Consider the following 24929-nt stretch of genomic DNA (forward strand, 5'->3'; position numbering starts at 1 on the left):
TGAATGTGGGTGGATGCAGCCTTTCTCCATATGTTTCCTGGCACTACCTTGCAGTCGCAGAGGGTGGCAGTGCTGTTTCTTGTGGGGTAGAGTGGCACTGGGAAATGGATAAAGGCAAGCAAGTATGAATATGTACTTGTGTATATATGTATATGTAAGTATGTAGGGAAGTAGTGATGGCTTGTGCAAAAGATGCATGTGGCATGAGAAAGGTGGGAGGAGAGCAGATTAGAAAGGGTAGTGAGTGGTGAGATGAAGAAGTAAGGTTCTTAGTGAAAGAGAAAAGAGAGGCATTTAGACAAAACATGCATGGAAGGAAAGCAAATGGCTGGGAAATGTATAAAAGAAAGCAGCAGGAGGTCAAGAGAAAGGTGCAAGGGCTGAAAAAAGGGCAAATGAGAGTTGGGGTGTGAGTATCATTAAATTTTAGGGAGAGTAAAAAGATGTTTTGGAAGGAGGTAAATAATGTGCATAAGACAAAAGAACAAATGGGAACATCAGTGAAGGGGGCAAGTGGTGAAATAATAATAGGTAATGAATTAAGAAGGAGATGGAGTGAATATTTTGAAGGTTTGTTGAATGTGTTTGATGATAGTGTGCCAGATAGGGTGTTTTGGTTGGAGTGATGTGCAAAGTGAGAGAGTCAGGGTGAATGGTTTGGTTAAGAGAGAAGAGGAAGTGAAAGTTTTGTGGAAGATGAAATCCAGCAAGGCAATGGATTTGGATGGTATTGCAGTAGAATTTATTAAAAAAGGGGGTGACTGTGTTAGTGATTGGTTGGTAAGGATATTCATTGTATCTATGGACCATGCTGAAGTGTCAGAGGATTGGCAGAATGCATGCATAATGCCACTGTATAAAGGCAAAGGGGATGAAGGTGAATGTTCAAACTACAGAAGCATAAGTTTGTTGAGTATTCCTAAGAAATTATATGGGAGGATATTGATTGAGAGGGTGAAGGCATATACAGAGCATCAGACTGGGGAAGAGCAGTGTGGTTTCAGAAGTGGTAGAGGATGTGTGGATCAGGTGTTTGCTTTGAAGAATGTGTATAAGAAATACTTAGAAATACAGATGAGTTTGTATGTAGCATAAATGGATCTGGAAATGGCATATGATAGAGCTTATAGAGATGCTTTATGGAAGGTCTTAAGGGGTGTGTGATGTCCCCATGGTTGTTTAATTTGTTTACAGATATGGTAGTTAAGGAGGTAAATACAAAAGGTCTGGAGAGAGGGGCAAGTATGCAGTCTGTTGGGGATGGAAAGGCCTGGGAAGTGAATCATTTGTTGTTCGCCAGTGATACAGCTCTAGTGGGTGATTGGAGTGAGAAACTGCACAAGCTGGTGACTGAGTTTGGAAAAGTGTGTGAATGGAGAAAGTTGAGTATAAATATGAATAAAAGCAAGGTTATTAAGTTCAGTAGGGTTGAGGGACAAGTTAATTGGGATGTATGTTTGAATGGAGAAAAATTGGAGGAAGTGAAGTGTTTTAGATATCTGGGAGTGGACTTAGCAGCAAATGGATCCATAGAAGCTTAAGTGAGTCACAGGATAGGGGAGGGGGCAAAGATTCTGGGAAGCGATGAAGAATGTGTGGAAGGAGAGAAAATTATCTTGAAGAGCAAAAATGGGTATGTTTGAAGGAATAGTAGTTCCAACAATGTTATATGGTTGCAAAGCATGGGCTAGAGATAGGGTTGTACTGAGGAGGGTTGATGTGTTGGAAATGAAATATTTAAGGACAATATGTGGTGTGAGGTGGTTTGATTGAAGAAGTAATGAAAGGGTAAAAGATATGTGGAAATATAAAGAGTGTGGTTGAGAGAGCAGGTGTGTTGAAATGGTTTGGACATGTGGAGAGAATGAGTGAGGAAAGATTGACAGAGAAGATATATGCATCAGAGGTGGAGGGAAGAAGAAGCTTAAGACCAAATTGGAGGTGGAAGGATGGAGTGAAAAAGATTTTGAGCAATCAAGGCATGAACATACAGGGGGATGAAAGGCATGCAAGGAATAGTGACTTGGAAAGATATGGTATATCAGGGTCGACGTGCAGTCAGTGGACTGAACGAGGGCATGTGAAGCACCTGAGGTAAATCATGGAAAGGTGAACAGAGAGCTGTGGTTTCGGTGCATTACACATGACAGCTAGAGTCTGAGTGTGGACAAATGTGGCCTTTGTTGTCCTTTCCTAGCGCAACCTCGCACACACGCGGGGATCAGGGGGTGTCATTTCATGTGTGGCGGGGTCACTGCAGGATTGGATGAAGGCAGCATCCCCAAGGATGAAACAGAATATATGTGTTGGAATTGGAGTGGACAAGATGAGATAAACCAAATTAGAGATGAAAGGATGATGTGGAAAAGAGTTTGAGTGCTCGGGGCCTCAACATGCTGGAGGGTGAAAGGCATACACAGGAAATAGTGAACCGGAGTAATGTGATATACAGGGAGTGACATGCTGTCAGTGGACTGATTAAGTGCATTTAAAGCAGCTTGGGGAAGGCACAGGGGGCTGTGGCTTTGGTTCATTACACATGAAAGCCAGAGAATGGATGCGAGAGAATGAGGCCTTTTCTTCATCTGTTCCTGCCACTACATTACAAACACAAGAAATAGTAAACATTTATAAAAGAAAAAGCAGAAAATGCATAAATGAAATGATGGATGTGTTGAAATAAATGCTAAATTTCACTGTCATAACATTGAAGAATACAATTACTTTAACACTGAAGAAATGGGAAATGGTAGTAACCAGGAAAAATTTTAGGTTTCTTTGGAAAAACATAAGGGTAAGGAAGTTCAAGAGATGAGGTACCATGAGTATAAATTTTTATACTGTATTTCATAAACAGGTAATCATGAGCTTCTCTAAATCAACAATTTCCATCTTGTCCCCAAAAGTTATGCCTTCCACTTCAATCCCAAAATCCATATTTTTCTGTAAGGAAAAATACACACTTTGCACATAGCCTTACAACTTGTGTATATTACTCATACTATTGATATGCCATACTGTATGCTTATTTTTGATAATGTGACATGAAAAAAGAGGACCACTTTCTTTTACCACAACCTCTTTGCTATAAGAAATCAAATAGAAATGGAAATAGAATCTAAAACAAAATAATCATACACAAAATATATTTAAAGGAAAATTAGCATACACATAAAGTATTGAGTGGGAGAAGTATAAAAGAAAGAGACAGGAGGTCAAGAGAAAGGTGCAAGAGGTGAAAAAAAGGGCAAATGAGAGTTGGGGTGAGAGACTATCAGTAAATTTTAGGGAGAATAAAAAGATGTTCTGGAAGGAGGTAAATAGGGTGCGTAAGACAAGGGAGCAAATGGGAACTTCAGTGAAGGGCGTAAATGGGGAGGTGATAACAAGTAGCGGTGATGTGAGAAGGAGATGGAATGAGTATTTTGAAGGTTTGTTGAATGTGTCTGATGACAGAGTGGCAGATATAGGGTGTTTTGGTCGAGGTGGTGTGCAAAGTGAGAGGGTTAGGGAAAATGATTTGGTAAACAGAGAAGAGGTAGTAAAAGCTTTGCGGAAGATGAAAGCCGGCAAGGCAGCAGGTTTGGATGGTATTGCAGTGGAATTTATTAAAAAAGGGGGTGACTGTATCGTTGACTGGTTGGTAAGGTTATTTAATGTATGTATGACTCATGGTGAGGTGCCTGAGGATTGGCGGAATGCGTGCATAGTGCCATTGTACAAAGGCAAAGGGGATAAGAGTGAGTGCTCAAATTACAGAGGTATAAGTTTGTTGAGTATTCCTGGTAAATTATATGGGAGGGTATTGATTGAGAGGGTGAAAGCATGTACAGAGCATCAGATTGGGGAAGAGCAGTGCGGTTTCAGAAGTGGTAGAGGATGTGTGGATCAGGTGTTTGCTTTGAAGAATGTATGTGAGAAATACTTAGAAAAGCAAATGGATTTGTATGTAGCATTTATGGATCTGGAGAAGGCATATGATAGAGTTGATAGAGATGCTCTGTGGAAGGTATTAAGAATATATGGTGTGGGAGGCAAGTTGTTAGAAGCAGTGAAAAGTTTTTATCGAGGATGTAAGGCATGTGTACGTGTAGGAAGAGAGGAAAGTGATTGGTTCTCAGTGAATGTAGGTTTGCGGCAGGGATGTGTGATGTCTCCATGGTTGTTTAATTTGTTTATGGATGGGGTTGTAAGGGAGGTAAATGCAAGAGTCCTGGAAAGAGGGGCAAGTATGAAGTCTGTTGGGGATGAGAGAGCTTGGGAAGTGAGTCAGTTGTTGTTCGCTGATGATACAGCGCTGGTGGCTGATTCATGTGAGAAACTGCAGAAGCTGGTGACTGAGTTTGGTAAAGTGTGTGGAAGAAGAAAGTTGAGAGTAAATGTGAATAAGAGCAAGGTTATTAGGTACAGTAGGGGTGAGGGTCAAGTCAATTGGGAGGTGAGTTTGAATGGAGAAAAACTGGAGGAAGTGAAGTGTTTTAGATATCTGGGAGTGGATCTGTCAGCGGATGGAACCATGGAAGCGGAAGTGGATCATAGGGTGGGGGAGGGGGCGAAAATTTTGGGAGCCTTGAAAAATGTGTGGAAGTCGAGAACATTATCTCGGAAAGCAAAAATGGGTATGTTTGAGGGAATAGTGGTTCCAACAATGTTGTATGGTTGCGAGGCGTGGGCTATGGATAGAGATGTGCGCAGGAGGATGGATGTGCTGGAAATGAGATGTTTGAGGACAATGTGTGGTGTGAGGTGGTTTGATCGAGTAAGTAACGTAAGGGTAAGAGAGATGTGTGGAAATAAAAAGAGCGTGGTTGAGAGAGCAGAAGAGGGTGTTTTGAAATGGTTTGGGCACATGGAGAGAATGAGTGAGGAGAGATTGACCAAGAGGATATATGTGTCGGAGGTGGAGGGAACGAGGAGAAGAGGGAGACCAAATTGGAGGTGGAAAGATGGAGTGAAAAAGATTTTGTGTGATCGGGGCCTGAACATGCAGGAGGGTGAAAGGAGGGCAAGAAATAGAGTGAATTGGAGTCATGTGGTATACCGGGGTTGACGTGCTGTCAGTGGATTGAAGCAAGGCATGTGAAGCGTCTGGGGTAAACCATGGAAAGCTGTGTAGGTATGTATATTTGCGTGTGTGGACGTGTGTATGTACATGTGTATGGGGGGGGGGTTGGGCCATTTCTTTCGTCTGTTTCCTTGCGCTACCTCGCAAACGCGGGAGACAGCGACAAAGTATAAAAAAAAAAAAAAAAAAAAAAAAAAAAAATAAAGTATGCAATTTCTTGAGGACTTTGACATGAATTATATTGTCGTATTAAGTTGAAAAACCTCTGTCAACAATGAGAGTCACTAATAAATAGTTGTAGTATAAAATGCATAGCATACACTGTTGATCTTCCCTTTTTTTTTTTTTCTAGCAATGTACAAGATGATGAATCACATGTACCATCAGCGGGTTAAGAAATTAGGCCCTAAGAGCTGGAAGAAGAAGTTTGAGTAGTCAACCTGTTCTGCAGAGTCATTACTACAGTCAGATTGTATGAAAAAGAATTCTGAATAGTGCTGTTAAATCAAGTCCAAGCATGTAACCATTCAACAATTTTAGCTGTAATGTTTTGTGTGGTTATGTCAGATGAATCTTTGTTACATTAATGAGAGCTTTCATCAGTGTAATAACTGTGACAGTGGGGATGTCTTACTTTGAAGTGAGAGAAACATTTTTGAATGTTATGTATGTAGGCATGTATTGTGTGTGTTTAATTATCAATTTGTACAGTATGGAGAGGGAGTTTTACATTTGTAGGTCTGCATCTCGAATTTTCCTTACCCTCAAAAATTTCAGACATTTGAATGTTATCATCCACAGTTTGATCACTTTGTGTATTCCATTTATCTGCCTCCCAAATATTAAAAATGTACTTCTTGACATCCTTTTTAACAAGGTACTTGCTTTGCTTCTAGTCACCTGTGGTTGCTCTGCTGTTGCATTTCACAAAGTACCACACATTGACCTATTGTTGACATCAGGTTCATCACAAACTTAAAGCCTGTCATGAGGTCACTCCTTACTCTTCTCTTTTCAGTAGTAAGCAGATTTTATGGCCCCAAGCTTCTCACTTTAGCTCAGCTTTCTTAATACTTCTGTCATTTTTGCTGCTCCTCTGTGGACTCTCAAATTAACTTTTTATGCTTTAGCTCAGTGACTAGAGTTTAGAAGCATATTCTAGTTTGGGGATACTATGCATTGTGAATAATTTACCTTTTCCTTATCCCTGTTTTTAGATGATTATGATATTCACTTGCAAGTGTCAGAATTGTTCCTATCCACATATTTCATTGAGGAGGTATCAACTTTTGCAGTCATCCTTAAGGTATCCACAACCACTTAAATTTATAACAGGTCTGTCCTTGGCCAATATGTAACACTGTTGGGCTGACATATATCAACCAACCCCCTACCAGCTACTCAGCCCATATTTTCTCTAGGACCACCCACACATTTGGATATGCTACATGGCTTATATACTGGAGTCAGCCATCTTTAATGGATCAATATCCCCCCTTTTTTTTCATTTCATTACTTTGTTGTAGATATATATTTTCATTCTCACATACCTGTTCACCGTGTCCTGCATTAGCAAGGTAGTACCAGGAACAGATGAAGAGAAAAAAAACTCATTCACTCACATCCATTCTCTATCCAATCTCCATCTGTTATGTGTAATGAACTGAAACCACATACGATGTCAAGAACCAGACATAAATTTGTGTTTAAATTACCCATCATAAATACTGTCTCTTGCATCAACTGCTGATTTTCACTTAGCTGCTCCCAGAACACTTGCCTCTCTTCACTGTCCTCTTAGTCCGGTGCATAGCCACTATCACCAGTCTCTCATAATCCACTTTCATTTTTAGCCACATCAGTATGGGGCTCGCATCCCTTACACTCTTTCACACATTCCCAAAATTCCTGCTTCAGCGTTAGTGTTACCCCACCCTTAGCTCTTGCCCTCATACCAACCCTTAACTTTATCCCTAAGACTTTCCCAAACCCTTCTTCCCTTACCGTTTAGTTTTGTTTCTCTCTGAACCCTTTTCTTTCATACTTTTCTGCCTTTTGTTTCCCACATTTGCAAGGAAGCATCAGGAACAAACATAAAAGGCCTCATTCACTAAAGCCCCTTTTTCTAAAGAAGAAAATGAGGATACCCTACCTGCACAGACATATGAACCAGTTCAAGTTGTATTTTTAGAAAATTACAAATTTCTGTTCATATGTTAGTTGAAATACTTAGATGAATGCCAATTACAGATAGATAGTGTTATATATTTCATTAATCTATAGTAGTGAAGCATTATGTAGGAGCATTAAGTTGAAGGAGTAGGTTGCAACATGAGGCAGGAATATCAGGCAGACACATAAGATATAAGTAGTCAGTAGGAGCCTCTGAAAACACTACACTAGAGTTGCCCTCTGCCAGCTGCCTGTTAAGGGTGAGGCATAAAGGCTAAGAAGCAGCACAAGAGCTTAACAGCTATTGAGACTTTTACTGTGGCCATCCCCTTGAGGGAGTTCCCAAAGGGAACAAGCATCAGAGATATAAATAGATACTTAGGAAACAAATGAACCGTATAGCAATAAAAACTTTCTAGCTCTACTGTACCACAAAATCTTCCTGGGAGTGCCCAAATTACTTGAGGAATTTGATATCAATATTGCATTTAAGAACAGCAATACATTGAGAAATTTGCTAATAAAAAACTTGCATGAAGATTTAAATGGTTGTGTTTACCAGGTATATGGGAGGATTGCAATAAAGTTTACTTGGGTCAAAGTGGAAAAGAATTGAAGAATAAAGCAGCATCAGCATACAGTTTGGTTGGGCAACAATCATGTGCTCTATTCCTGTATATGCGAGACTTTGGCCAGCCTATAGATTGGAACAATACTCAGAAAACTATCTTGTCATTCAGTTGTGGATAGAATTATCACAGAATATAGCAGTATTAAACACAGCTTAATAATCTCAACATCAGTCTAGACATGTACAAATTAGATCCATTCATATTCAAACAAATTGTTAATGAGTACAAGTGTATGAGCTAATCCATGACCTGACACTTGCCTCTGATCACTCGACCCTTGGCTATTGTCATATGACACGTCTTTGGCCACCCAACCCTTGCTTTTAGTGACCCAACCCCTACCTTTGGTGATCACATTTCTTACTTGACCTTCAGGCCAGACCCTCACCTGATGAGGTGCCTTACATGTCATTTACCCATATACATATTCTTTTTTTCATACTTGACTGCTGTTTCCCACATTAGCAAGGGAGTGTCAGAAACAGATGAAGGGCTGCATCTGCTCACATCCATTCTCATGCACTGAAACCACAGCTCCTTATCCACAACCAGGGCCCAACACAACTTTCCAAGGTTTACCCTGGATGCTTTAGATGCCAAGGTTCATTCCACTGATATAGCACAATGAATCTAAATATATCACATCACTCTATTTATTTAAGATTTACCCTGGATGCTTTAAATGCCAAGGTTCATTCCACTGATATAGCACAATGAATCTAAATATATCACATCACTCTAATTCACTATCCCATGCATACTTTTCACCCTCCTGTATGTTCAGGCCCCGATTGCTCAAAATCTTTTCCACTCCATCCTTCTGTCTCTAATTAGGTCTCGTTCATTCTCCTTTTTCCCTCCACTTCAGACACAAATATCCTCTTATTCAACTTTTCCTTACTCATTCTCTTCCTGTGTCCAAAGCATTTCAGCACACCCTCCTTAACCCTCTCAACCATGTTCTTTTTGTAACAACACATCTCTTACCTTTTCAATACTTACTCGATCAAGCCATCTCACACCACAGCTTGTCCTCATACATTTCATTTCCAACACATCTACCCTTTTCTGCACAGCCATATCTAGCCCATGCCTTGCATCCACATAATATATTGTTGGGACTACTATTACTTCTAACATACCCATTTTTGCCCTCCTGGATATTTTCTCTTTCCATGCATTCTGAAGCACCCCCAAGACCTATGACCTTCTCACCCACCCTATTCCTCACTTCCACTTCCATGGTTCCATTTGCTGCTATGCCATGTCTACTCCCAGGTATCTATAACACTTCACTTTCTCCAATTTTTCTCCTTTCAAACTCACACCCCAACTAAACTGTCCCTCAACCCTAATAAACCTAATAATCTTGTTTTCATTCACATTTATTCTCAACTTTCTTCTTTCACACATTCTTCCATACTCAGTCATCAACTAATGCAGTTTCTCACTCAAATCTGCCACCAGTGCTATATCATGAGCAAACAGAAACTAACTCGCTTCCCAGGCCCTCTCATCCCCCACATACTGCATACTCGTTCCTCTCTCCAAGACTCTCACATATACCCTCACCACCCCATCCATAAACATATAGAACAACCATAGCAGAACCATACGCCCATGTTGCAGACCAACCTTTATTCTCCTCTCTTCCTATTCATACACTTGGCTTATACCATGATACAAACTTCTCTGCTTCTAGCATCTTTACTCCACACGATATATTGTTAAGACCTTCCACAAGGCCTCTGTATCAGTGCTGTTATGTGCTTTCTCCAGACCCATGAATGCCACATTCAAATCCATTTTAAGATTTTTTCAGACTATTCCTTTAAAGTAAACACCTGACCCACACATCCTCTACCCCTTCTGAAACCACATTGCTCCAGTCTGATGCTCAGCACATCTGAGGATTTTTCCCTCTCAGGCTCAGGCATCTGTTCTTGGCCTTACCTCACTAACATGGGAAATGGCAAATATGTATGAAAAAAAAATATTTATTTTATTATTTTTTTTATTTTCCTTTGTCGCTGTCTCCCGCGTTTGCGAGGTAGCGCAAGGAAACAGACGAAAGAAATGGCCCAACCCACCCCCATACACAATGTACACACACACACACACCCACACACGCAAATATACATACCTATACATCTCAATGTACACATATATATACACACACAGACACATACATATATGGTTTACCCCAGGCGCTTCACATGCCCCGATTCAATCCACTGACAGCACGTCAACCCCGGTATACCACATCAATCCAATTCACTCTATTCCTTGCTCGCCTTTCACCCTCCTGCATGTTCAGGCCCCGATCACACAAAATCTTTTTCACTCCATCTTTCCACCTCCAATTTGGTCTCCCACTTCTCCTCGTTCCCTCCACCTCCGACACATATATCCTCTTGGTCAATCTTTCCTCACTCATTCTCTCCATGTGCCCAACCATTTCAAAACACCCTCTTCTGCTCTCTCAACCACGCTCTTTTTATTTCCACACATCTCTCTTACCCTTACGTTACTCACTCGATCAAACCACTTCACACCACACATTGTCCTCAAACATCTCATTTCCAGCACATCCACCCTCCTGCGCACAACTCTATCCATAGCCCATGCCTCGCAACCATACAACATTGTTGGAACCACTATTCCTTCAAACATACCCATTTTTGCTTTCCGAGATAATGTTCTTGACTTCCACACATTCAAGGCTCCCAGGATTTTCGCCCCCTCCCCCACCCTATGATTCACTTCCGCTTCCATGGTTCCATCCGCTGCCAGATCCACTCCCAGATATCAAAACACTTTACTTCCTCCAGTTTTTCTCCATTCAAACTTACCTCCCAATTTACTTGACCCTCAACCCTACTGTACCTAATAACCTTGCTCTTATTCACATTTACTCTTAACTTTCTTCTTTCACACACTTTACCAAACTCGGTCACCAGCTTCTGCAGTTTCTCACATGAATCAGCCACCAGCGCTGTATCATCAGTGAACAACAACTGACTCACTTCCCAAGCGCTCTCATCCACAACAGACTTCATACTTGCCCCTCTTTCCAAAACTCTTGCATTCACCTCCCTAACAACCCCACCCATAAACAAATTAAACAACCATGGAGACATCACACATCCCTGCCACAAACCTACATTCACTGAGAACCAATCACTTTCCTCTTCCTACACGTTCACATGCCTTACATCCTCGATAAAAACTTTTCACTGCTTCTAACAACTTGCCTCCCACACCATATATTCTTAATACCTTCCACAGAGCATCTCTATCAACTCTATCATATGCCTTCTCCAGATCCATAAATGCTACATACAAATCCATTTGCTTTTCTAAGTATTTCTCACATACATTCTTCAAAGCAAACACCTGATCCCATATATATATATATATATATATATATATATATATTATCCCTGGGGATAGGGGATTAAGAATACTTCCCACGTATTTCCTGCGTGTCGTAGAAGGCGACTAAAAGGGGAGGGAGCGGGGGGCTGGAAATCCTCCCCTCTCGTTTTTTTTTTTAATTTTCCAAAAGAAGGAACAGAGAAGAGGGCCAGACGAGGATATTTCCTCAAAGGCCCAGTCCTCTGTTCTTAACGCTACCTCGCTGTCGCGGGAAATGGCGGATAGTTTGAAAAAAAAAAAAAAAAGAATATTTTTCATTTATTCATTATACTTTGTCGCTGTCTCCCGCGTTAGCAAGGTAGCGCAAGGAAACAGACGAAAGAATGGCCGCAACCCACCCACATACGCAAGTATATACATACATGTCCACACATACGCACATCTCTATCAACTCTTATCATATGCCTTCTGCTGATCCATAAATCCTACATAAAAATACATTTGCTTTTCTAAGTATGTCTCACATACATTTTTCAAATCAAACACCTGATCCACACACCCTCTACCACTTCTGAAACCACACTGCTCTTCCCCAATCTGATGCTCTGTACATGCCTTTAACCTCTCAGTTAATACCCTCTCATATAATTTCCCAGGAATACTCAACAAACTTATACCTCTGTAATTTGAGCACTCACTCTTATCCCCTTTGCCTTTGTACAATGGCACTATGCAAGCATTCCGCCAGTCCTCAGCACCTCACCTTGAGTCATACATACATTAAATAACCTGACCAACCAATCAACAATACAGTCACCCCCTTTTTTCAATAAATTCCACTGCAATACCATCCAAACCTGCTGCCTTGCCAGCTTTCATCTTCTGCAAAGCTTTTACTACCTCTTCTCTGTTTACCAAATCATTCTCCCTAACCATCTTACTTTCCACACCACCTCGACCAAAACGCCCTATATCTGCCATTCTGTCATCAAACACATTCAACAAACCTTCAAAATACTCACTCCATCTCCTTCTCACATCACCACTACTTGTTATCACCTCCCCATTAGCACCCTTCACTGATGTTCCCATTTGTTCCCTTGTCTTACGCACTTTATTTACCTCCTTCCAAAACATCTTTTTATTCTCCCTAAAATTTAATGATATACTCTCTCACCCCAACTCTCATTTGCCCTCTTTTTTGCCTCTTACACCTTTCTCTTGACCTCCTGCCTCTTTCTTTTGTACATCTCCCACTCATTTGCATTATTTCTCTGCAAAAATCGTCCAAATGCCTCTCTCTTCTCTTTCACTAATAATCTTACTTCTTCATCCCACCACTCATTACCCTTTCTAATCTGCCCACCTCCCACACTTCCCATGCCACAAGCATCTTTTGCACACGCCATCACTGCTTCCCTAAATACATCCCATTCCTCCCCAACTCCCCTTACATCCTTTGTTCTCACCTTTTTCCATTCTGTACTCAGTCTCTCCTGGTACTTCCTCACACAAGTCTCCTTCTCAAGCTCACTTACTCTCACCACTCTCTTCACCCAAACCTTCTCTCTTCTTTTCTGAAAACCTCTACAAATCTTCACCTTCGCCTCCACAAGATAATGATCAGACATCTCTCCAGTTGCACCTTTCAGCACATTAACATCCAAAAGTCTTTCTTTTGTGCGCCTATCAATTAACACATAATCCAATAACGCTCTCTGGCCATCTCCTACTTCCATACGTATACTTATGTATATCTCTCTTTTTAAACCACGTATTCCCAATCACCAGTCCTTTTTCAGCACATAAATCTACAAGCTCTTCACCATTTCCATTTACAGCAATGAACGCCCCAGTTATGCCAATTATTCGCTCAACTGCCACATTACTCACCTTTGCATTCAAATCACCCATCACTATAACCTGGTCTCGTGCATCAAAACTACTAACACCCTCATTTAGCTGCTCCCAAAACACTTGCCTCTAATGATCTTTCTTCTCATGCCCAGGTGCATATGCACCAATAATCACCCATCTCTCTCCATCCACCTTCAGTTTTACCCATATCAATCTAGAGTTTACTTTCTTACACTCTATCACATACTCCCACCACTCCTGTTTCAGGAGCAGTGCTACTCCTTCCCTTGCTCTTGTCCTCTCACTAACCCCTGACTTCACTCCCAAGACATTCCCAAACCACTCTTCCCCTTTACCGTTGAGCTTCGTTTCACTCAGAGCCAAAACATCCACGTTCCTTTCCTCAAACATACTACCTATCTCTCCTTTTTTCTCATCTATATATATACATAAATACCCATATACATATCAACATATACTTACATATACATGCACACATACAGACATATACATATGTACACATGTATATATTCGTACTTGCTTGCCTTCCACAGGAAACATCATCGTTACCCTCTGCTTCATTGAGGTAGCCCAAGAAAAACAGACAAAAGAGCAGAAGAGGGTGCGTTGATGGTTTGGACACATGGAGAGAATGAGTGAGGAAGGGTTGACATAAAGGATGTATGTGTCAGAGATGGAGGGAACAAGGAGAAACAGGAAACCAAAGTGGAGGTGGAAGGATGGGGTGAAAAAGACTTTCAGCGATCAGGGCCTGAACATACAGGAGACTGAGAGGCTTTCAAAGAATTGAGCGGAATTGGAATGATGTGGTACACCAGGGATGATGTGCTGTCAATGGACTGAAACAGGGTATGTGAAACACCTGGGATAAGCCATGGAAAGGTCTGTGGGGCCAGGATGTGGATAGGGAGCTGTGGGTTCAATGCATTACACATGACAGCTAGAGGATGAGTGTAAATGAATGTGGGGCGTGATGGCACTGGAAATGGACTGAAGGCAAGCAAGTATGAATATGTACATGTGTATAAATGTATGTCTGTGTATGTATTTGTTAATTATATGTAAATGTATGGGCATTTATGTATATATATGCTCTGTGGAAGGTATTAAGAATATATGGTGTGGGAGGCAAGTTGTTAGAAGCAGTGAAAAGTTTTTATCGAGGATGTAAGGCATGTGTAGGTGTAGGAAGAGAGGAAAGTGATTGGTTCTCAGTGAATGTAGGTTTGCAGCAGGGGTGTGTGAGGTCTCCATGGTTGTTTAATTTCTTCATGGATGGGGTTGTTAGGGAGGTGAATGCAAGAGTTTTGGAAAGAGGGGCAAGTATGAAGTTGTTGAGAATGAGAGAGCTTGGGAAGTGAGTCAGTTGTTGTTTGCTGATGATACAGCACTGGTGGCTGATTCATGTGAGAAACTGCAGAAGCTGGTGACTGAGTTTGGTAAAGTGTGTGAAAGAAGAAAGTTAAGAGTAAATGTGAATAAGAGCAAGGTTATTAGGTACAGTAGGGTTGAGGGTCAAGTCAATTGGGAGGTAAGTTTGAATGGAGAAAAACTGGAGGAAGTAAAGTGTTTTAGATATCTGGGAGTGGATCTGGGAGCAGATGGAACCATGGAAGCGGAAGTGGATCATAGGGTGGGGGAGGGGGCGAAATTCTGGGAGCCTTGAAGAATGTGTGGAAGTCGAGAACATTATCTCGGAAAGCAAAAATGGGTATGTTTGAAGGAATAGTGGTTCCAACAATGTTGTATGGTTGCGAGGCGTGGGCTATGGATAGAGTTGTGCGCAGGAGGATGGATGTGCTGGAAATGAGATGTTTGAGGACAATGTGTGGTGTGAGGTGGTTTGATCGAGTAATTAACGTAAGGGTAAGAGAGATGTGTGGAAATAAAAAGAGCGTGGTTGAGAGAGCAGAAGAGGGTGTTTCGAAATGGTTTGGGCACATGGAGAGAATGAGTGAGGAAAGATTGACCAAGAGGATATATGTGTCGGAGGTGGAAGGAACGAGAAGTGGGAGACCAAATTGGAGGTGGAAAGATGGAGTGAAAAAGATTTTGTGTGATCGGGGCCTGAACATACAGGAGGGTGAAAGGAGGGCAAGGAATAGAGTGAATTGGATCGATGTAGTATACCGGGGTTGACGTGCTGTCAGTGGATTGAATCAGGGCATGTGAAGCGTCTGGGGTAAACCATGGAAAGCTGTGTAGGTATGTATATTTGTGTGTGTGGACGTATGTATATACATGTGTATGGGGGTGGGTTGGGCCATTTCTTTCGTCTGTTTCCTTGCGCTACCTCGCAAACGCGGGACACAGCGACAAAGCAAAAAATATATATATATATATATATATATATATATATATATATATATATATATATATATATATATATATATATATATATATATATATATCTTATCCCTGGGGATAGGGGATTAAGAGTACTTCCCACGTATTCCCTGCGTGTCGTAGAAGGCGGCTAAAAGGGGAGGGAGCGGGGGGGCTGGAAATCCTCCCCTCTCGTTTTTTTTTTTTTTTTTTTTTTTTTTTTTTTTTTTTTTTTTTTTTTTCCAAAAGAAGGAACAGAGAATTGGGCCAGGTGAGGGTATTCCCTCAAAGGCCCAGTCCTCTGTTCTTAACGCTACCTCGCTAATGCGGGAAATGGCGAATAGTTTGAAAGAAAGAAAAGATCTTTATATTTATTCATTATACTTTGTCGCTGTCTCCTGCGTTAGCAATACACATGTACATAATTCATACTTACTGCCTTTATTCATTCCCATCGCCTCCCCACTACACATGAAATGAAATGCTTTCATGCGAGTTAGCACCAGGAAAAGACAGCAAGGGCCACATTCATTCACATCAGTCTCTGGCTGTCATGTATAATGCACAGAAACCACAGCTTCCTTTCCACATCCAGGCCCCACAAAACTTTCCATGGTTTACCCCAGATGCTTCACATGCCCTGGTTCAATCCACTGACAGCACATCAACCCCGGTATACCACATCATTCCAATTCACTCTATTCCTTGCACACCTTTCACCCTCCTGCATGTTAGGCCCCGCTCGCTCAAAATCTTTTTCACTCCATCCTTCGACCACCAATTTGGTCTCCCACTTCTCCTTGTTCCCTCCACCTCAGACACATATATCCTCTTTGTCAATCTTTCCTCACTCATTCTCTCCATATGACCAAACCATTTCAAAACACCCTCTTCTGCTCTCAACCACACTTTTTATTACCACACATTTCACTTAACCTTTCATTGCTTACTCGATCAAACCTCCTCACACCACATATTGTCCTCAGACATCTCATTTCCAACACATCCACCCTCCTCCGCCCAACTCTATCTACAGCCCATGCCTCGCAACCATATAACATTGTTGGAACCAATATTCCTTCAAACATACCCATTTTTGCTTTCCGAGATAATGTTCTCGCCTTCCACACATTTTTCAATGCTCCCAGAACTCCCCCCTCCCCCCACCCTGTGACTCACTTCTGCTTCTATGGCTCCATCCGCTGCCAAATCCACTCCCAGATATCTAAAACACTTCACTTCCTCCACAACAGACTGCATACTTGCCCCCCTCTCCAAAACTCTTCCATTCACCTCCCTAACAGCTCCATCCATAGACAAATTAAACAACCATGTAGACATCGCACACCCGTGCCGCAAACCGACATTCAGTAAGAACCAATCACTTTCTTCCTACTCGTACACATGCCTTACATCCTCGATAAAAACTTTTCACTGCTTCTAGCAACTTGCCTCCCACACCATATATTCTTAATACCTTCCACAGAGCATCTCTATCAACTGTATCATATGCCTTCTCTAGATCCACAAATGCTACATACAAATCCATTTCTTTTTCTAAGTATTTCTCACATACATTCTTCAAGCAAACACCTGATCCACACACCCTCTACCACTTCTGAAACTACACCACTCTTCCCCAATCTGATGCTCTGTACGTGCCTTCATCCTTTCAATTAATACCCTCCCATATAATTTCCTAAGAATATTCAACAAACTTATACCTCTGTAATTTGAATACTCACCTTTATCCTTATCCACTTTGCCTTTGTACAATGGCACTATCCATGCATTCCACCAATCCTCAGGCACCTCACCATGAGCCACACTTACATTAGATATCCTTACCAACCAGTCAACAAGACAGTCCCCCCATTTTTAATAAATTACACTGCAATACCATGCAAACCCACTGCCTTGCTGGCTTTCATCTTCCGCAAAGCTTTTACTACCTCTTCTCTGTTTACTAAATCATTCTCCCTAACCCTCTCACTTCCCACTCCACCTTGACTGAAACACCCTATATCTGCCTCTCTGTCATCTAACACATTCAACAAACCTTCAAAATACTCACTCAATCTCCTTCTCACATCACCACTACTTGTTATTACCTCCTCATTAGCCCCTTCACCGATGTTCCCATTTGTTCTCATCTTACGCCCTTTATTTACCTCCTTCCAAAACATCTTGGGAAGTAAGTTTGAATGGAGAAAAATTGGAGCAAGAGAAGTGTTTTAGATATCTGGGAGTGGATTTGGCAGCAGATGGAACCATGGAAGCAGAAGTGAGTCACAGGGTGGGGGAGGGGGCGAAAGTTCTGGGAGCCTTGAAAAATGTGTGAAAGGCGAGAATATTATCTCGGAAAGCAAAAATGGGTATGTTTGAAGGAAAAGTGGTTCCAACAATGTTATATGGTTGCGAGGTGTGGGCTATAGGTAGAGTTGTGCGGAGGAGGGTGGATGTGTTGGAAATGAGATGTTTGAGGACAATATGTGGTGTGAGGTGGTTTGATTAAGTAATGAAATGGTAAGAGATATGTGTGGTAATAAAAAGAGTGTGGTTAAGAGAGCAGAAGAGAGTGTTTTGAAATGGTTTGGTCACATAGAGAAGTGAATGAGGAAAGATTGACAAAGAGGATATATGTGTCAGAGGTGGTGGGAATGAGAAGTGGGAGACCAAATTGGAGGTGGAAGGATGGAGTGAAAAAGATTTTGAGCGATCGGGGCCTGAACATGCAGGAGGGTGAAAGGCTTGAAAGGAATAGAGTGAATTGGAACAATGTGGTATACCGGGGTCAACATGCTGTCAATGAACTGAACCAAGGCATGTGAAGTGTCTTGGATAAACCATGGAAAGTTTAGTGGGACCTGGATGTGGAAAGGGAGTTGTGGTTTTGGTGCATTATACATGACAACTAGAGACTGAGTGTGAACAAATGTGACCTTTGTTGTCTTTTCCTAGCACTACCTCGCACACATGCGGTTGGAGGGGGGTGTCATTTCATGTGTGGCGGGGTGGCGACAGGAATGAATAAGGGCAGCAAGTATGAATTATGTACATGTGTATATATGTATATGTCTGTGTATTTATATGTATGTATATGTTGAAATGTATAGGTATGTATATGTGCATGTGTGGACGTGTATATATATACATGTGTATGTGGGTGGGTTGAGCTATTTTTTGTCTGTTTCCTTGCACTACTTTGCTAATGCATGAGACAGCAACAAAGTATAATAAAAAGAAAATATAATATATATATATTGTTGTTATTATACTTAATTGCTGTCTCCCACATTAGCGAGGTAGCGCAAGGAAACAGACTAAAGAATGTCCTAACCCACCCACATACACGTTATTTTATTTTTTATTATACTTTGTCACTGTCTCCCATGTTAGCGAGGTAGCACAAGGAAACAGACAAAAGAATGGCCCAACCCACCCACATACACATGTATATACATACACATCTACACACGCACATATACATACCTATACATCTCAACGTATACACATAAACACAGACATATACATATATACACATGTACATAATTCATAGTCTGCCCTTATTCATTCCCATCGCCAACCCGCCACATATGAAATAACAACCCCCTCCCCCTGCATGTGCGCGAGGTGGTGCTAGAAAAAGACAACAAAGGTCTCATTCATTCACACATGTATATACATAGATATATGTAATATTTATTTTGCACTCTCCATGCTTAATTTCTGCACATCGGGCAAGAACAATTCAGTTTTATTTTCCCTGACCTAAGTGAATGCTATATTATTATAAACAAGTTGATTGAAGAATGTTATATTAATAAAGGAAATTAAACAATGTACTTATTCTTTCCTGGGTATGCTTTTTTTAATATTTGTCATTTAAGAAGGGGAGGGAGAGAATGGTATGTTGCTGGTTAGCTCAAATATGCCAATAATGACTCATTTTTCTGCTCCAAATACTGCAAGAATACATGAAGACATACTTGTATGGCTTGCCTCTTACCACCTCATTTAAACCGTTAGTTGTGCTTTATCAATACATAAAGATGCCTCACTTTACAAACAACTGTAGTTAGTACTGGCAAAACTCCTAGAATAACAAGGAGCTTGTACAGCCAACAGTGTCCACCCAAAAGATGTAGTTTACCTTTTCTCACCACCAGTTCTGCTCATTGGACATGCTTGGCTTTACAAACACTGAGGGGATAGATCCTGAGGCATGAAGGCAAGGTAAGTTGAGATACATCTAAGCCAATACCAGGTGCCTATTTATCAACTTATCCTATAGGGAGGATTAACAGCTGGGATGGCCGACACCATATATGTTTTTCTACTTGAACCATATGAGGAGGATCAGCAGCTGAGTTGCCTGAGCAATTAAAGTTCAGAAAGCATTTTCAACATTTATGTTTTTCCTCTCAAAAAGCAATTTTCAACACATATTCAAATGCACTAATCTAAGCAAGAAAAAAAATAAATAAATTGGAGTGTCTGAATGTGTGTGGATGTAACCAAGATGAGAAGGAGAGATAGGTAGCATGTCACAGGAAAGAAACCTGGAAGTTTTGGCTCTGAATGAAATGAAACTCAAGGGTAAAGGGAAAGAGTGGTTTGGGAATGTCTTGGGAGTAGAGTCAGGGGTTGGTGAGAGGACAAGAGCAAAGGAAGGAGTAGCACTACTCCTGAAGCAGGAGTTAAAAGAGTATGTGACAGAGTGTAAGAAAGTAAATGGAGTGTAAGAAAGTGGATGGAGAGAGATGGGTGATTATTAGTGCCTATGCACCTGGTCATAAGAAAGATCATGAGGCAAATGTTTTGGGACAGGCTGAATGTACGTGTCACCAGCTTTGATGCACGCAACCAGGTTATAGTGATGGACAATTTGAATGCAAAGGTGAGTAATGTGGCAGTTGAGGGTATAATTTGTGAATATGGGGTGTTCAGTGTTGTAAATGGAAATGGTGAAGAGCTTGTGGATTTACGTGCTGAAAAAGGACTGGTGACTGGGAATACCTGGTTCAAAAGGGGAGATATACATAAGTATACATATGTGAGTAGGAGAGATGGTCAAAGGGCATTATTGGATTGTGTGTTAATGGATAGGCATGTAAAAAAGAGACTTTTGGAAGTAACTGTTCTAAGAGGGGCAGCTGGAGGGACATCTGATCACTATCTTGTGGAGGCGAAGGTGAAGACTTGTAGAGGTTTGCAGAGAAGAATAGAGAATGTTGGGGAGAAGAGAGTGGTGAGAGTACGTAAGCTTGGAAGGGAGACTTGTGTGAGGAAGTACCAGAAGATTGTGTGCAGAATGGCAAAACGTAAGAGCCAATGACTCAGAGGAGTGGGGGAGGAATGGGATGTATTTAGGGAAGCAGTGATAGCTAGCACAAAAGATGCATGAGAAAGGTGGGAGGTGGGTAGATTAGAAAGGGTAGTAAAGTGGTGGGATGAAGAAGTAAGGTTGTTAATGAAAGAAAAGAGAGAGGTGTTTGGATGATTTTTGCAAGGAAGTAGTGCAAAAGACTGGGAGATGTATAAAAGAAAGCAGCATGAGGTCAAGAGAAAGGTGCAAGAGATGAAAAAGAGGGCAAATGAGAGTTGGGGTGAGAGGATCAAATGTCAGGAAGAATAAAAAGTTTTAGAAGGAGGTAAATGACATGTGTAAGAGGAAAATGAATGGGAACATCAGTGAAGTGGGGCAAATGGCAAGGTAATAACAGGTAGTGATGAAGTGAGGAGATGGAGTCATTATTTTGAAGGTCTGTTGAATGTGTTTGATGATAAGAGTGGTGGATACAGGTTGTTTTGGTCGGGATGGTGTGTGAAGAGAGAGGGTCAGGGAGAATGGTTTGGTAAATAGAGAAGAGGTAGTGAAAGCTTTACAGAATATGAAAGCTGGCAAGGCAGTGAGTTTCGATGGTACTGCAGTGGAATTTATTAGAAAAGGGGTTGACTGTGTTGTTGACTGGTTGGTAAGGATATTCAATGTATGTATGGATCATGGTGGTGCCTGAGGATTGGTGGAATGCATGCATAGTGCCATTGTACAAAGGGAAAGGGGATAGAGATGAGTGTTCAAATTACAGAGGCATAAGTCTGTTAAGTATTCCGGGGAAATTATATGGAAGGATACTGATTCAGAGGGTAAAGGCATTTACAGAGCATCAGATTGGGGAAGAGCAATGTGGTTTCCGAAGTGGTAGAGGATGTGTGGATCAGATGGTTGCTTTGAAGAATGTGTGAGAAATACTCAGAAAAACAGATGAACTTGTATGTAGCATTTATGGATCAGGAGAAGGCATATGATAGGGTTGATAGTGATGCTTTGTGGAAAGTTTTAAGAGTATATGGTGTAGGGGGTAAATTGCCAGAAGCAGTGGAAGGTTTTTACCAAGGATGTAAGGCATGTGTACGAGTAGGAAGGGAGGAAAGTGATTGGTTCCCAGTGAGTGTCAGTTTGTGGCAGGGGTGCATGATGTCTCTATGGTTGTTAAATTTGTTTATGGATGGGATCATTTGAGAAGTGAATGCAAGAGTTTTGGAGAGAGGGACAAGTATGCAATCTGCTGTGGATGAGAGGGCTTGGAAGTGAGTCAGTTATTGTTCGTTGACGATACAGCACTGGTGGCTGATTCAGGTTAGAAACTGCAGAGGTTGGAGACTGAGTTTGCAAAAGTGTGTGAATGGAGAAAGTTGAGTATAAATGTGAATAAAAGCAAGGTTATTGTACAGTAGGGTTGAGGGACAAGTTAATTGGAAAAAATGAGGAAGTGAAGTGTTTTAGATATCTGGGAGTAGACTTAGCAGCGGATGGAACCATGGAAGCGGAAGTGAGTCACAAGGTGGGGGAGGGTGTGAAGGTTCTGGGAGTGTTAAAAATGTGTGGAAGGCAAGAACATTACCTTGAAGAGCAAAAGTGGGTATGTTTGAAGGAATATTGATTCCAACAATGTTATATAGTTGTGAGGCATGGGCTACAGATAGGGTTGTGTAGAGGAGGGTGGATGTTTTGGAAATGAAATGTTTGAGGACAATATGTGGTGTGAGGTGGTTTGATTAAGTAATGAAAGGGTAAGAGGGATGTGTGGTAATAAAAAAAGAGTGGTTGAGAGAGTGGAAGAGGGTGTGTTGAAATGGTTTGGCCACATGGAGAGAGTGAGTGAGGAAAGGTTAACGAAGAGGATATATGTGTCAGAGGTGGAGGGAAGAAGAAGCAGGAGACCAACTGGAAGGATGGAGTGAAAAAGATTTTGAGTGATCGGGGCCTGAACTTAGAGGAGGGTGAAAGGAGTGCAAGGAATAGAATGAATCAAAACGATGTGGTATACTGAGGTCGACAAGCTGTCAACAGATTGAACCAGAGCATGTGAAGCATCTGCTGTAAACCATGAATAGGTGTGTGGGGCCTGGTTGTGAAAAGAAAGCTGTGGTTTCAGTGCATTACACATGACAGCTAGAGACTGAGTGTGAACGAATGTGGCCTTTTCTGTCTTTTCCTAGAGCTACCTTGGGGGGGGGCTATTTAATTTCCAACACATCCACCCTTCTGCACAACCCTAGCTATAGCCCATGCTTCACAACCATATAACATTGTTGGAACCACTATTCCTGCAAACATACCCATTTTTGCTCTCCGAGATAACATTCTTGCCTTCCACACATACTTCAACGCTCCCACAACCTTCACCCCTCTCCCACCCTGTGACCCACTTCTGCTTTCATGGTTCCATCCACTGCTAAATCCACTCCCAGATATCTAAAACACTTCAATTCCTCCAGTTTTTCTCCATCCAAACTTACATCCCAATTAACTTGTCCCTCAACCCTACTGAACCTAATAACCTTGCTCTTCTTCACATTTACTTTTAGCTTTCTTGTTTCACACACTTACCAAACTTAGCCACCAACTTCTGCAATTTCACACCCAAATCGGCCACCAGCACTGTATCATCAGCGAACAAGTGACTCACTTCCCAAGCCTTATCATCCAGAACAGACTGCAAACTTGCCCCTCTCAAAACTCTTGCATTCACCTCCCTAACCACCACATCCATAAACAAATCAAACAACCATGGAGACATCACGCACCCCTGCTGCAAACCAACATTCACTGGAAACCAATCACTCTCCTCTCTTCTTACATGTACACATGCCTTACATCCTTGGTAAAAACTTTTCACTGCTTCTAGCAACTTACCTTCCATAAAGCATCTCTATCAACCCTATCATACGTCATATGCCTTCTCCAGATCCATAAATGCTACATACTAACCCATCTGTTTTTCTAAGTATTTCTCACATACATTCTTCAAAGCAAACACCTGATCCATACATCCTCTACCACTTCTGAATCCACACTGCTCTTTTCAAATCTGTAGTGATGTAGTGATGAAGCAAGGAGATGGAGTATTTTGAAGGTCTATCAAATGTGTTTAACGACAGGTGGTAGATAGTGGGTGTTTTGTTCAGGGTGGTGTGCAAAGTGAGAGGGTCAGGGAGAATGGTTTGTTAAGCAGAGAAGAGGTAGTGAAAACTTTGTGGAAGATGAAAGCCGGCAAGGCAGCAGATTTGGATGGTATTGCAGTGGAATTTATTAAAAAGGGTTAACTATGTTGTTGATTGGTTGGTAAGGATATTCAATGTATGTATGGATCATGGTGAAGTGCCTGAGGATTGGCAGAATGCATGCATAGCGCCATTGTACAAAGGCAAAGGGGACAAAGATGAGTGTTCACACTACAGAGGCATAAGTTTGTTGAGTATTCCTGGGAAATTATATGGGAGGATATTGACTGAGAGGGTGAAGGCATGTACAGAGCATAAGACTGGGGAAGAGCATAAGATTGGGGAAGAGCAGTGTAGTTTCAGAAGTGGTGTATGATGTCCCCATGGTTGTTTAATTTGTTTATGGATAGGATAGTTAGGGAGGTAAACTGCATTTTCCTCCCTAACCACCCTATCCATAAACAAATTAAATAACCATGGGGACATTACACAACCCTGCTGCATAACGACCTTCACTGGGAACCAATCACTCTCCTCTCTTCCTACTCAACCACATGCCTTACACCTTTGGTAAAAACTTTTCACTGCTACTAGTAACTTACCTCCCACACCATATACTTAATCGCAGTTTCCCATGATGGCAAGGTAGCACGTGGAAACAGATGAGGAATGGCCCATCTACTCATATACACATTTCATATTATTATACCATTATTACCACTACACCACTACTCCTGAAACAGGAGTGGTGGGAGTATGTGATAGAGTGTAAGAAAGTAAACTCGAGATTAATATGGGTAAAACTGAAAGTGGATGGAGAGAGATGGGTGATTATTGGTGCATATGCACCTGGGCATGAGAAGAAAGATCATGAGAGGCAAGTGTTTTGGGAGAAGCTGAGTGAGTGTATTAGTAGTTTTGATGCACGAGACTGGGTTATAGTGATGGGTGATTTGAATGCAAAGGTG

The 24929-nt window shown here is 41.5% G+C and overlaps 1 protein-coding gene across 1 annotated transcript in view; it reads left to right on the forward strand.

The window, feature by feature from the left end:
• The window catches only part of Hacd2 (3-hydroxyacyl-CoA dehydratase 2), a 64758-nt gene extending 59110 nt beyond the window's left edge, over positions 1–5648 (forward strand). Inside the window, exon 10 of the mRNA XM_071661920.1 lies at positions 5418–5648. Within this exon, the coding sequence (XP_071518021.1) occupies positions 5418–5500 (83 nt within the window). The 3' untranslated portion in view covers positions 5501–5648. The remainder of the gene's footprint in view (positions 1–5417) is intronic.
• The last annotated feature ends 19281 nt before the right edge of the window (positions 5649–24929 follow it).

Source organism: Panulirus ornatus, chromosome 5, assembly GCF_036320965.1.
Source record: "Panulirus ornatus isolate Po-2019 chromosome 5, ASM3632096v1, whole genome shotgun sequence".
In the NCBI taxonomy this organism is placed as follows: domain Eukaryota; kingdom Metazoa; phylum Arthropoda; class Malacostraca; order Decapoda; family Palinuridae; genus Panulirus; species Panulirus ornatus.